General features: G+C 37.0%; 1 protein-coding gene across 3 annotated transcripts in view; it reads left to right on the forward strand.

The window, feature by feature from the left end:
• Nucleotides 1-15,811, forward strand: part of TP63 (tumor protein p63) — a 212,833-nt gene that overhangs the window by 71,605 nt on the left and 125,417 nt on the right. For all 3 annotated transcript variants that reach the window (XM_045539921.1, XM_045539918.1, XM_045539919.1), the window contains exons 2-3: nt 4,801-4,929; nt 5,709-5,841. In XM_045539921.1, coding sequence (XP_045395877.1) covers nt 4,801-4,929; nt 5,709-5,841 — 262 coding nt within the window. The remainder of the gene's footprint in view (nt 1-4,800; nt 4,930-5,708; nt 5,842-15,811) is intronic.

Below are 15,811 nucleotides of genomic sequence, written 5' to 3' on the forward strand. Positions count from 1 at the left end.
ACCACCTCAACATGCCAGTAGTAGAGCTGATACTGGAACCCAAGTCTGCCCCCTTCTACAACTTGTGTTGTTCCACTGTATTCTCAAGGAGCTATAAAATTATGAGAAATACAGAGATGAGAAATACGAGTTTTGCCTTCGGATTACTTGAAATCCTCTACAGTAGATTGTTACACAGAGTAGGAGAAACTAGCATTGATGAGGTGAAACACAAGGACAAGCAAGTTCAAAGGAGAAAGTTAAAATGAGGGACTGGGAAGTATGTCCTGGGGAAGAGAGCGCTGAGGATTGGGTAGGCATGTGAAAGGCAGCAGGGCAGAGATGCTCATCTCTGTGCCACACTAAAGGAAGCTGAAGTTTGAGGAGTTGGAGGCTTGTCCAAGGTTTCATAGCTGGTTAGTGGTGGCATTAGAAATACAGGGAATGTCTTTTAGGAGTTACATAGAAAGCAGGAGGAAAAGTGAAACAAAGGAATGGCAAAGTAAGTACAGACAGAAACCAGAACTTCCATGTGGAAATAAGTAGAAAAAAATAGAAATAGATGATGACTGTGGAAGCAATGCTATTTTTCTCTCTTCTGCATTAGGGAAAGTGATAGAGTCTTCAGTCTAACACTTTTTCTTTTTTGAATCTGCCCAGGTCTTTATTGTTTAAGACCTAGATTATGTTAACGAGCAATTTCTTTAGAAACTACACCTAAATTTCTGACAACTTAAATGCTCTTACACTTTTATTTAAATGTTGACTCTCACACAGTGAATGTCATTACTGCTGAAAGTCTGCTTTGTGTTGCTGTATTTACATTCTAGTGTTCACCTGGCTTTCAGGCTGTTAGGCACAGTGTTTAGGTCTTTGGATGTCAGGGATGTACTTGTGGGTCCATGTGCATGACTACTCATTGAGAATTTATTTGCATTTTGAGGTTTGAATAATTCATGCACTTACTGACCTCCATTTTTTCCCACTGTTTATAAATTGCTTTTACTTTTATTTTCCCCACTTTCTTGTACTTCAGTTTTATCTGAAGAAAAATTTTAATGTAAATCAAACATATTCCAAAGTGTCATCATGGAAGTATTCTTTATAAATTTGACTTCAGTATTAAATCTATTAATTTTTACTTTCTACTCACTATTAGGCAGTATATAAACTAAGTCTTCCCAAACTTCAAAAAAGAAGTAAAAAAATTAATTTACCCTTTTAATCTAAAAATATTAGATTATCAGATGTTCTTCCAACTATGGATGCATTATAAATTCTGACATCCCACTCTTCCATTCTGCCAGTTTAACTTTGCTACTTCATTCCCTGTATATCTGCTTTTTGGCCTCGTGGTGACTTTTAGTTTTCTTATTCCTCCATTCCTTTCTGTATCCTAGCTCCTCTTCCTTCCCTCTCCAATCTGTATCCCAAGCTAGTCTTCACAGTTTCCTTAATTCTCTGACACTCGTCACCTATCCAGTGAAATAATAGTAATAGTACTTTTATCTATTTTTCTCCCCCTTCCCTGGTAAAAAGAGAGAATCACAGAACTGTGCAAGTTGGGGCCATGACAAATTCATGTTTCCTAACCTCATCCACATTTCTAAACCCTCGCTTTTTTGTTCCAAGTCGCTCAATGTCTGACGCCCTCATTTTTAACAGATGACCTCACCTTCCTCCTGATTCATCAAGAAAATTGAAGTTATCATCCATGACTTCTGTTTATCTTCTATGAAAACATTTACATCTGTATTTAATTTTGCTTTTTTTTTTTTTTTTTTTTTTACTTCATCCTGGGATGAGAGGTTAAGGGGCTTCAGTTCAAGACCATCTTCTCTACCTATGCTTTGGTCTTTTCCTACCAGCCCTTTTTAGGAATCTTTCTCTATGCCATTCCATTTCTTTCCAAGATCTTGGATTTTTCTCTCTCCATTGGCTCCTTCCTTTCTGCTTAACCTTTTTAGTTATAATTGAAGCTCTTCTAATCCAACTATAACAAAAGAGCATTTATTTTACATCTTTATTTACTACTCAAACCGCTGAAATCTTCTTTGTGCTCTCATTGATCTACAGAAAGTCCTAAGGTCCAAGTTGCCAGTGACCTCCTCATGTGAAACATAGTAGGTATTTTTCAGGTTTTATCTTCCTGTATCCTTTGACATTTGATGCTATTGATCATTTTAAAAATGATTTTACCTTGGCTTCTAAGATACCATAAACTACTCAGGTTCTGTTTTCAGATTTTCTAAATGGAGTTCTTCCTCTCCTCATTGTACCTATTCTGCATAGGTCATTGTATCCATGGATTCATTTTTACCCTATGATGAGGATTTATGCTTCTAAACTTCTGGCCTATCTTTTTCCCCAGAGTTTAAGGCTTATTCAGTAGTCACCTTCACTTTTTATATATCCCATAGGTACTAAAAACTCAACATGCCAAGATATAATTTCATTGTCTCTCCTTCTTCTGCAAGCCAGATTTTCCTGCTGTATTTAATTAGTGAATAATTCATGAAATCATCATCCACTCAGTTCAAGCAAGCTTGAAATTTAAAGTCAGCCTTGACTCTTATTTATTCCTTTATTAGTAACATAATCCATATCTGATTTAACCTTTTCACTAATAATTGAATTTGTCCCCATCTTACCCATTTTCACTGATTTTGCTCTCCTATTGTCTTACCTGAACTGGTGTAGCAACCTTCTAAATAACCGCTTTACCCATAAACTGATATGTTGTAAATCCTTCCATCCCACAATGTCCAGATTTACCAATGTAAAACATATTCTGGCTGTGTTCATCTCATGCTTCAAATCCTTTAATACTTACAGTACAGGTGAATATGCTACTTTATGCAGTGGTAAAATTATATAGAACTAAATATACATATATATACACTCACATTCAAATGAGTACAAGTAAACTAGGGATTTATGAGTAAGATCAATGGATTTTTATCAATGTTAATATCCTTGTTTTAATATTATATCATAGTTTTACAAGAGGTTTCCATTGGGAGAAACTGGGTAAAGGGTACATGGAATTTCTCTGTATTATTTATTATAATTGCATGTGAATCTACAATTATCTTACAATTAAAAGTTCATTTAAAATATTTTACAAAATATATCCTTCAGTATTCACCACAGTATTGAAGTATTTAAGTTTTTTAACGTAGCATATGTTTCTTCTCTTTCCAGCATCATTTCCCAGAATTCTCTGTCCGAAATTTTTATACCATACTAAAATAGAGTTGCTTGTGATTTTTCTCATATATAATAAGTTATTTTCCATTTTTAGTATGTTGTTTACACTACTGCCATTGAGTGCCGCCCTCTCGCCTGACTTGGCTAATTCCTTCTCATCATTTAAGATCCTTTCCTTGACCCCGTGACCCCTCAAATGAGATTACACATTTCATTTTCATGTTTTTATAGTGATGTCTACACTGTTACCACATTTATTATAGGTTTGTTTCCTGCCTTACCTTCCATACCATGACATCTTAGAGAATGAGACAATATTATTCACTTTTTATTTCCAGTGCCCATTATGCTTCCTGGCTAAGAATAGATGTTCTATGTTTGTTTAATATGAGCAAATAAAGGTGCTGTTACAGGTAGCTTGGGAACCATCATCAGTAAATCCAGTACTATTATTTTCTATTGTCTAACTAGATCAGGACCAGAATACATATTTGAAAATTTAAGATGATTAACTATCCTAATGTACTGTTTATTTAACAATATGAACAGTAATAATTAAGAGCTTAGCTAATTTTATCCTAAAGTTAGCTCACTAATTATCATAATGAATCACATATTAAGATGTTCTTTGTAGAACATACTCAGATTTGGAGAATGCGTCATCCAAGAAAACTGATGTTGAGCATCCTTACATGTGAATTTGGGGTCCACAATGCTTACTATTTTCTTGGAACTGATTTCCAGATGTATAACTACCAGATCAATTCATGAATGCATTTTAAGTTTTTGATACTCAATTTTAAAATAAGTTTCTGGGAAGCATCAAGTTATACACCCATCCAGAATGTGGGGGTGTCTATTTCTTATAAAAAAAAAAAAAAAAAAAAAAGACTTTTTAAGTGGAGGCCAACTTGAGGACCCAGCAGCAAAATGAAGCAAACAGAAATAGTGTTCACTTGCAAAGTATTCAGATATTTGCTCATTTCTTAGTCTAACATAGAATTCTACACTCCAATCAAGGGCCATCTGCACATACATGAAGGTAAATACTGGGTGATTAAACAATAAAAAATTTTGGTCTAGAATTTTGAGCTTATTGTCCTTGAGTGTGATGCTAATATTGTAGTTATGAGAGGTGTGATTAATCTGAGGGTAAAATTTAAGTACTCTGAGCTCATTTCTGTTTTCTGATACTACTACTTACCTGCTGGAGGCAGAATGGGCAGATAATCAGTTGACACTTGTTATAAAACAGGTTTAATGATAGGTCAGACTTGCTGTCAGACTTAATGAGGGAATGTTTATTTTCTTTTTGAAATCTGCAGAATGCAAAAGTTGGATAGTGGAAGTATAAAGCATAATAATATTATTAGTTAGAAAATAAGACCTTTGATAGAAGACGGGACTGTCTCGCATTTAAGGTCTGTTTGATTTTATGGCACATTTAGATCCATAACACTGCCCAGAGAAATGCCAATTTTTCAACTTGTAAAGATGTACTACATATACCTGCAGGACGTTATAGATTTACTTGATGTTTTCTTGATAGAGTATGCTTTGATATTATAAATACAGAAACTATAATCCTAGTTTCATTTTTGTTCTTTTAAGTTTCGTAGAAACCCCAGCTCATTTCTCTTGGAAAGAAAGTTATTACCGATCCACCATGTCTCAGAGCACACAGACAAGTGAATTCCTCAGTCCTGAGGTTTTCCAGCATATCTGGGATTTTCTGGAACAGTAAGTATCAAACAAGCAAGAAATGTTGTACTTGAATTATTGTAAATAGGTAAATGTGAAGGGTCAACTATTGCTTTACTAATAAAAATTAGTTAATGTTAGGAAAATTTAATGCCTCCAATGTTATCTCTGTGTTGAGAATTCAGTGGTGATTTGTTCAGTTTCTGATACCAAAAGACCATTATTATTCCAAGGTGATATAATTTTGGAGGGTCTAGGAGGCCTTTCCTGTGCAACCCAAAATAGCTCCTCCAATGTCTCTCTTGTACTCACAGTCCATTCGTTTGGCTCGAAGACTTACCCACTGTTATAACTGTTACAATGCAGGTATTCCCTGAGAAGATAAAATGCTAAATTTTGTTGGTTTTTTATGTTTTGCAATGAAAAGTATTATTATTCCTTTATTAAAAGCATGTTTGGTTAAGTAAATAACTTAAGGAGAAGGTGAAGAGAATATCAGAGCACTGGGGACACTATGGGATAAGGTATAAAATACTCTTATCTCTGATACATTTTTTGTTTCCTGCATTTTACCCAGTAATTCTTTGAAGAGGGCAGTGGTCGTCATTCCCATTTAACAAATAGCAATTAGATTTGAATTGCTTGAAATTATACATCTGATAGGCAGTTAAACCAGGATTCAAATTTAGGATTTCTGATTCTAAACAAGCAATGAGCTTTGCCAACACTGAAGGAGAAAGTGCTCATTGTTGCCAACTGAGTCTATTTTAATCCTTTTCCATACCTAATGCACTTTTTTTTTCTTTTCTTTATGTTAGGCCTATATGTTCAGTTCAGCCCATTGACTTGAACTTTGTGGACGAACCATCAGAAAATGGTGCAACAAACAAGATTGAGATTAGCATGGACTGTATCCGCATGCAGGACTCGGACCTCAGTGACCCCATGTGGGTAAGTGGCGTGGGCTTCCTCTTTAATCTGTGGGCCGTGCCATCCATATCTCTGCTAAGCATGTCTTTTAAATGGCATGTAAAAGGGCAAGTGGGTCTGAATGGGAAGAGTCAATATGGTCAGCCAAGAGAAGATTAGGAGTAGTTTATGATTCTGGGTTTGCTTCTACTCTCCGTAATGTGTGTCTTTCCACTGGTCTAGCGGAGGAAATTGGAAATAATTCTTTATATCTTTTGTATGAATTGTTCTTCATGTCAGTCTCAACTTACAGAGGATGATACTAGCCCAAGGTTTTCTGACTGGTAGAGGTAGAGAAAAAAATCAGAATCTAGATCTAAATTCTATCCAGAGCACTTTGCGCTATGGGACTAAGCTAAAGAAGGATACTTCTTTAATGAAGGAGGAGGAAATAATTCTATTTTCACACACAAGTTTAAGTACTTGATGATAGACTAAAAGGAAAGAAGAAAACTAATGCATGAAATAGGCTTTTATTAGCTTTTATTACTGAATCACTCATGACCATAGGCCCCAGTTTCTTATTTATAAAATGATAAGATCTTAGGGCCCACACATTTCCCAGGAAAACTAAGGAGTTAAATGGGTTAATGATACTAAAACTTTTTTCTGAGATGCTAAGATGAAATTTCATGTGTTTGTGCAGTCTATAATGCTGGTGGGTTTTCTTTATCACTTATTCACCACACAAATTCTGCTATTTTTTCTATAAAAATTTTCCAGAAAAATTGGGGAAACAGCTAGAAAGAGAATAGGGTGTTATAGAGTGTCTCCTGACATGATTAAGGAGAATGTCTTGCCTAACTCATTTGACATGAGATTTCAATGGAATTTCACTATATACTTTTTAATATATAGATTGTACTTGTTAGTATTGGGAGAAGATGAAATAGGGAAAGGGGAGAGGAAACGATTAAAAATAGACAGTTGTAACCCTACATATACACTCATGCTTTATAAATAAATTGATAAGGGAAAATACATTTTTTCATTGGTACCTTCCCTTCCAATATAGATGTAGTTCTCAATTATCCTAGAGCTAGCAAAATGAAACTATCAGATAATTCCAAAGAGCAGGTCCTTTAAGGCCTTAAAATGTATTATAATTGAACATAAATATGTATAAATCCTGATTTGACAATGACTTAAAAATTAGGACATTCCCAATTCATATAAGAATACTGCCTCTTTTTTTTTTTTTTTTTTTTGAGACAGAGTCTCTCTGTGTTGCCTGGGCTAGAGTGAGTGCCGTGGTGTCAGCTTAGCTCACAGCAACCTCAAACTCCTGAGCTTAAGGGATCCTACTGCCTCAGCCTCCCCAGTAGCTGGGACTACAGGCAAGCGCCACCACGCCTGGCTAATTTTTTTTTTCTATGTGTATATTTTAGTTGTCCAGATAATTTCTTTCTATTTTTAGTAGAGACAGGGTCTCACTCTTGCTCAGGCTGGTCTCGAACTCTTGACCTTGAGCAATCCACCCGCCGCGGCCTCCCAGAGTGCTAGGATTACAGGCGTGAGCCACCGCGCCGGGCCAGAATATTGCCTCTTAAGTTGAAGGGTAGCACCAGCCCAGGCAAACCTATGTTTTTGTATTCTCTCCAGGGATTTTCTATTCTGATTCTGGGACTCATGAAAGTAAGGGAAAAGTTATAAAGTTTAAAATAGAGAATTACAAGCTTTTTAATTTGAATTTACAATTATTATTATCTTTACAGACTGAAACATGGTTTCTTAATGTGCCATGCTATTTTTTACTTCTTTATATTCTTGGAAATTTTCTCGTTGAGAATGTCATTCCCATTTACTTCTCTCTAGCCAGTTCCTATCTGTCCATCAATGCTCAGTTTGTGTTATCTTCTCTGAGAACCCTTTTTTTTTTTTTTTGAGACAGAGTGTCGCTTTGTTGCCCTGGCTAGAGTGAGTGCCGTGGCATCAGCCTAGCTCACAGCAACCTCAAACTCCTGGGCTTAAGCGATCCTACTGCCTCAGCCTCCCGAGTAGCTAGGACTACAGGCATGCACCACCATGCCCGGCTAATTTTTTCTCTCTCTATATATATATTTTTTAGTTGTCCAGATAATTTATTTCTATTTTTAGTAGAGACGGGGTCTCACTCTTGCTCAGGCTGGTCTCGAACTCCTGTCCTTGAGCGATCCACCCGCCTCGGCCTCCCAGAGTGCTAGGATTACAGGCGTGAGCCACCGTGCCTGGCCTGAGAACCCTTTTTGTATCACTCTTCCTCACCAGTCGGAATTAGAGACCATTCCTCTGAAGCAATCTAGGCATATCTTGTTATATTACCTATTGCACACTATTATAGTTTATTTCTCTCTCTAAAGAGGACAGGGACTGTGTTTTGTTATGCCCAGTTCTTGAGAGCACATAGTAGGTTCCCATAGTAGGGGATTCACAAAGAACTAGAAAATAGAATGAAATAGGGTTTTGCCATTGAGGTATACAAAATCGGACACTTGGGAGAAACTGTATTGAAAGGAACATAAAAGTAGAGTGAGAATGAATTTAAGTGAATAAACAAACTTGCCTATCTGTGGCTTCCCTGTCTTTGTTAAAAACTGAGACATTCCTAATAAATTATAGTTTTATATGAATTCTGGGTCTTCTCTTAGGACTATTCCAACATCCTCATGTATGTCCATGTGTGAAAACCACGTAAAAGGGCCTAGGTGACAGTAGTTCTCAGCAATGGGAGTGGCCAAATGATAACCTTGCTCAGGATGTTAACAACTAGTGTTCTGGTTTAGAAAGTAAGAAGTAGAACCCTCTTAGATTCTTACTCCTTCTAAACTGCTGCTGCAACTGGTGCAAGTAAGGTTCATTTGTTTCATTGTTTGGTAGCATGTTTTCTTTTTTCTGTGTAGAGGTTAATAGCTGAATAGTTCCCAAAGTCTGCACGTAAATTACTTTCCTCCTGAATATAATATTTTAAGTTGGGATCTCAGCCAAACAGTCTTTCACTTTGTAACAAATATGACCTAAAGACATGAAAAAACTTGTCAGATTATGAAGGACAGAAATCTTGAAATTGAGAAATTCATCCCATTTTTACTGATTTTTTTTTTTCGGTACAACCTCTAATACTAGTCATGGAATGGAATCAAAATGTTCTTTGATTATTAACAAAGAAAATTAGAATTGCAGAGAATGTGTGTCTTAATTAGAATGATTTTAATGTCACTGAAAAATGAACGTCATTGGGTTAGTAAATGAAGGTGAATGGAGTGTCTAAAAAAATTTTACATTTTAGTCTGTTTCCAAACCTTGTTAGTTCTTGATTTTGTTGTCTAATATATTACTTCATATCTCAGCTTTGTATTATTTATAAACTGTAAGCATATCTGTCATATCTTTAAAAGGTAGATGATGATATTAATACTTTATTCTTCTGGAATGATTGATGATAACTATAAAACTCATACTTTTGCACCTGTTTATTCCTTGTACTTTGAAGGATACCCTTTTAAGCTGAATTGAGTTTTTCCTCCTAAATCCTTACTACACTGTCCCAGAAGAGAAGTCTTCAGCTGTACATGTCAAAAGACCAATATCTAGGTAGTGTGTTTATATTCGGGAAGGCTTAGGCCAAAGCACCTAGCATAATGTTCTACATCTTTTATAATCCAAGATTCAGATTATATTGATACTGATAAAGAATTTGAGATTTGAATGAGAATATTTATCATATCTTTCTGATTAGCAGACATTTAAATGGATGATGATAGACAGTGCTGTTGAGATTAATGGAAAATAGATAATCTTTCATTTCTTGTGGTGTGTAAATTAATGAGATACATTTGAAGGTAATTTATCCATTTTAATTTATTTCATTTTAAATGTGTTTTCCCTTTGGACCATAAATTCCAGTTTTAGGTATTTATTACACAAAACTATTCAAATATGAATAAGTATACACACAAACATACACACATGCACACACACACAGAGAAATGAAGGCTTCATTGCACCAACAGGGGGTTTAAGAACAGGTCCACCCAGCTCGGGCCCAGCCCCCCAGTGCCTGAGAGCACACCATCCAGGGGCCCAGTCCACCACTGTTGGCATCTGAGCACTCCTCCTAGGGTCTGAGGTCACACCCACTTAGTTATTGTATTGACCCATTTTAGTTATAGTAACTAAAATGATAAGTCCTAATTGAATTTTATATACTTTAAAGTTTTGGCGAGAGACTTTAAGATGACTTTCTAGATGCATCTAGTACTTTCCTCTTCCATAGAGGGCAACCAAAATAGCAAGTAGATGATCATACTTCAAATAGATCATCCAAGAGAGAACACTTGAATTCAACAGAGAAGTGATAGGAAGTGCTGAAAGCAAGGAAGAAGAGGGAATTAAGGAAGCCTGCTCAACTGAGATCAGCTGGGAGCCTAGAGAGGCTCTCTAATATGAGGAAAGAATAAGTGAGAGACCCCAGCAGGCCACATTCCCACTGTGGTCACCTACAATCCCAGCTACAGGAGAGGCCTTGACCCTGACAGGCCCCAAGTGTAACATAGGAAGCTGCCTAGAGACCACACAAAGGCATCGTTCCCAAGAAGGAGCACATGCTGAGTCCCACAAATCTGAATCCTAAGCAACTGCAACAGGGCACCATTTTGATAGCCCAGCCCCATCCTACTGCATCCTGCCCTGAGGCCCAACAGCTCCTGCATCTCCCCATTGACATTCCCTGCCCACAGCTGCTGACATCAGGGCCAAGACAGGAGCCACTGACAGTGAACCTGCCTCCCCAACAGCAGGGTGTTCACATGCCCCAAGGACAAATTCCACTGCCTGCAGCCCACTGCTGGGGGCTGCAAGGGGGAATTGGGGGCAAGGAAAGCCCATGCCCCTAGCTATCTGCCTATGGCTGTTTCTACTGAAAGCAACCCAGCCCTGCCCTGTAGCAGTACTGAAGGATAGCTGCTGCTGCCCTCATGTGAGCATTCTCTTGGCTGCCTGAGGATCACCCAGCCCCTGTGACAGCCAGCACCTGCATACACCACCAGGAACTTAAGGACAGGTCTTCTCAGCCTGGACCTCCCACCCCAGTGCCCAAGAGCACACTGTCCAGGGGCCTGGGGATTGCTCAGCCCAGTCTATGACCGTTGGCACCTGAGCACTCTTCCTAAAGTCTGAGGTCAGGCCCATCCAACCTGCTACTACCACCACAACAGTTGCCCACCATATGTGCTACCTGTGGGCCTGGGGACTATCCTGCCCAGCCTGTTACAGCCACAGCCAATACCAGCATGGACCACATAGATCCTAGACGGTTGTCCCACCAGTGCTACTGCCATTGCCTGCATCACACCCACTGTTCAGGGGCTCTAGAACCACCCAGCCCACTACTGCCATTCTCAGCTCCCAAGAAAGCCAGCTTACAGGCCCAAGAATCAGCCTGCCTGAACCCACTAACACCGTTGGCAGTGTATGCCATCCCCTTGGGCCCAAGGAAAGGTACATTCAGCTCACCACTGCTACCACTTGGTAGCCTGAAGACTGGTCCACCTGGATCCAGACTCCACCAAAACTTCACCACAGCCTCCACTAACAGAAGCACCCTAAGCCACCATGGAAATCACAGACACCACTGATAATGTTGACAGCTGAAGAAATCATACAGAAACTATATTACTGAAAACACCCAGGATTAGAGCCAAAGTGCCCTACTCAACCAACACCATGGATGCATCTTCAGGAAAAAGTCCTCCCCTATGAAAGCAAATTCAAAAAATTGAAGGAAGAGACTATTACATCAGATACACAGATATTAATATAAGGACACAGGAAACATGAAAAGGCAAGGAAATATGATACCACCAAGGAAAAATAATCCTTCAGCAATAGATCCCAATCAAAAAGCAATTTATGAAATCCTGGAAAACAATTCAAAATGTTGATACTAAAGTTCGATGAGATACAAGAGAATATTGAAAAATAATACAGAGAAATCAGAAAGATAATTCAGGATATGAATGAGAAATTTACCACAGATATCATAAAAAGAGAAACAGACAGCAATTCCGGAAATGAAGAATTCCTTAAAAGAAATAAAAAAATACACTTGAAAAACTTCAATAATGAATTAGACCAAGCAGAAGAAAGAATGTCAGAACTTGAAGACAGGTATTTTAAAATAATCTAGTCAGACAAAATTAAAAAGAATAGAAAAGAATGATCCTATGTGACATTGGGGACACAATAAAGCAACCACGTATTAAAATTTTTGGTGTTTCAGAAGAGGAAGAGGAAAAAAAAATAGAGTAGAAGACCTATTTAGCAAAATAATAGATGAAAACTTTCCAAGTCTACCAGGAGATTTAGATACCCAGATACAAGAGGCTCAAAAATACCCATTGGATACAGTACAAAAATGTCTTCCTGATAGCGCATTACAATCAAACTGTCAAAAGTGAACAACAAACACAGAATTCTAAAAACGGCGAGAGAAGAGTGTTTATTCTTTTATAAAAAGAAACCCCATCAAATTAACAGCAGTCTTCTCAGCAGAAACCTTACAGGCCAGGACAGAATTTGATATATTCAAAGTGCTAAAATAAAAAAACAAAAAAAAAGCAAAAAACAAAAAAAAAAAAGAAAAAGAAACCCTTCTACTGGAATTGATAAACAAATTCAACAAAGTCTCGTGTTACAAAATCAATGTACAGAAATCAGTAGCATTCCTATATGCCAACAGCAGTCAAACTGAGAACCAAATCAAAGACTCAACGCTCTTCACAACAGCAACAAAGAAAGTAAAATACCTAGGAATATATTTAACTAAGGAGGTAAAAGACCTCTACAGGGAGAACTACAAAACACTGAGGAAGGAAATAGCACAGGACATAAACAGGTGGAAAACCATACCATGCTCATGGGTCGGCAGAATCAACATTGTTAAAATGTCTATACTACCCAAAGTGATCTACAGATTCAATGCAATCCGTATTAAAACACCAACATCATTTTTCACAGATGTAGAAAAAAAAATTCTACACTTCGTATGGAACCAGAGAAGACCCCATATAGCAAAAGCAATCTTAAGCAAAAAGAACAAATTGGGAGGCATCCATTTACCAGACTTCAAGCTATACTAGAAGGCTATAGTAACTAAAACAGCATGGTACTCGCACAAGAACAGAGACGTAGACCAATCGAACAGAACTGAGAACCCAGATATAAAACCTTCCTCATATAGCCATCTGATCTTTGACAAAGCATATGAAAACATACATTGGGGAAAAGAATCCTTATTTAATAAATGGTGCTGGGAAAACTGGATAGCCACATGTAGAAGACTGAAACAAGATCCACACCTCTCACCTCCCACAAAAATCAACTCACAGTGGATAACAAACTTAAACCTAAGGGGTCAAACTATAAGAATTCTAGAAGAAAATGTTGGAAAAACTCTTATAGACATTGGCCTAGGCAAAGAATTTATGAAGAAGACCCCAAAGGCAATCACAGCAACAACAAAAATAAATAAATGGAACTTGATCAAATTAAAAACCTTCTGCACAGCCAAGGAAACTATCATGAGAGCAAACAGACAACCTACAGAATAGGAGAAAATATTTGCATGTTACACATCCAATAAAGGGCTGATAACTAGAATCTCTATAGAACTCAGGAAAATCAGCAAGAAAAAAATCAAACAACCCTATTAAAAAGTGGGCAAAGGACATGAACAAAAACTTTTCAAAAAGAAGATGAATGGCCAAGAAATGTGAAAAAATGCTCACCGTCTCTAATCATCAGGGAAATGCAAATCAAAATCACAATGAGATATCACTTATCCCCAGTGAGAATGGCCTTTATCAAAAAGTCCCCAAACAATAAATGTTGGCATGGATGCAGAGAGATAGGAACACTCATACACTGCTGGTGGGACTGCAAACTAGTACAACCTCTGTGGAAAGCAATATGGAGATACTTCAAAGAGATACAAGTAGACCTTATTTGATCCAGCAATCTCATTACTGGGCATCTACCCAAAAGAACAAAAGACATTCTATAAAAAAGACATCTGCACCCGAATGTTTATAGCAGCACAGTTCACAATTGCAAAAACGTAGAAATAACCCAAGTGCCCATCAATATGTGAGTGGATTAATAAAATGTGGTATATGTATACCATGGAGTTCTACTCAGCTACAAAAAAGAATGGTGATATAGCACCTCTTATATTATCCTGGATAGAGCTGGAACCCATTCTGTTAAGTGAAGTATCCCAAGAATGGAGAAACAAGCACCACGTGTACTCACCATCAAATTGGTATTAACTGATCAACACTTAAGTGCATATGTAGTAATAACATTCTTCGGGTGTCAGGGATTGGGGAGGAGGGGATGGGTATATACACACATAATGGGTGTAGTGTGCACCATCTGGGGGATGGACACACTTGAAGCTCTGACTTGGGTGGGGCAAGGGCAATATACGTAACCTAAACATTTGGACCTCCGTAATATGCTGAAATAAAAAAAAGAAAAGAAAAACTAACCAGGCATGGTGGCACATGCCTGTAGTCCCAGCTACTGGGGAGGCTGAGGCATGAGGATCACTGCAGCCCAGCAGTTTGAAATTGCAGTGAGCCATGACAACACCACTGCATTCTTGCCAGGGTGACAGAGTGAGACTCAGTCTTTGAACAACAACAAAAAGTTAGATTCCTGGAGGTAAAGAGTAAAATGATAGATACCAGAGGCTGGGAAGAGTATATACGTGGGAGGGGGGATTTAAAGAGCTTTTTAAATGGGTACAAACATACAGTTAGATAAAAGGTATAAATTCTAATGGTGGATAGTAGAGTAGTGTGACTATAGTTAACAAAAATGTGTTATATATTAATATTTCAAAGTAGCTAGGAGAAAAGACTGGAAACATTCCCAACACTTAGAAATGATAAATACTCAGGTATTGGATAACCCAAATACACTGACTTCATGTTACACATTCTATTCATGTAACAAAATATCATATATACCCCATAAATATGTATAATAAAGTATCTATCAATAAAAAAAATTGAAGACCCAAAAAGAAAGTAAAATTGGACTTTAATAGAAAGGAAACTGTAATTTAAAGCAAATAAGTGTTAACCCCACCATTGAGAGATGATATTAGTAGTTATGATGTGTAGTTATTTTTATCTTGGTGGTCCTATTGTATGTGATCCTCAGTATTTGTGCTTTACGTGAAGTATCTTTTATATTCTGGAAAAAATTCTGGAAAGAATTGATATAATTTCTTTTTACATGTTTGATAGAACTTGCCAATGAAACCATTTGGTCCTGAAATTTTTTTGAAAATCTCCCTAATTATGAGTTCAATTTCTCTAATAAATATAGGACTATTGAGATTATCTATTTTATCTTGGGTAAATTTTGGTAAATTGTGGTTTTTGAGTAATTGGTTAATTTCATCAAAGTTGTATTTATTTACATAAAATTGTTGAGAATATCCCCTTATTATCCTTTTAATTTGGTGGGATCTGTAATGATATCCTCTGCTTTCATTTCTGATTTGGGTAATTTGTGTTTTCTGTCAGAGATTTGTCAATTTCATTTATCTTTCAAAGAAGCAGCTCAGCTTTCTGGTTTCACTGTTTCTATTGTCTTTCTGTTAACTTCATTATTTCTGGTCTTTTTTTTTTTTCCTGTTTCTTTGGATTTATTTTTAGTCTTTTCTACTTTCTTGAATTAGAAGTTTATTTTATTGAGTTGAGACCTTTCTTCTTTTTTAATGTTAGCGTGTACTTCTATAATTTTACTATTAGGCACTACATTCGCTATATTCAGTAAATTTTGAGATATTGTATTTTCAATTTTGTTCAGTTTAAAATATTTTCTAATTTCTCTTGAGACTTCATCTTTGACCTCTAAGTATTCAGAAGCATGTTGGTTAATTACCAAGTGTTGGATATTTTCT

Source organism: Lemur catta, chromosome 1 (genome assembly GCF_020740605.2).
Source record: "Lemur catta isolate mLemCat1 chromosome 1, mLemCat1.pri, whole genome shotgun sequence".
Taxonomy (NCBI): Eukaryota; Metazoa; Chordata; class Mammalia; order Primates; family Lemuridae; genus Lemur; species Lemur catta.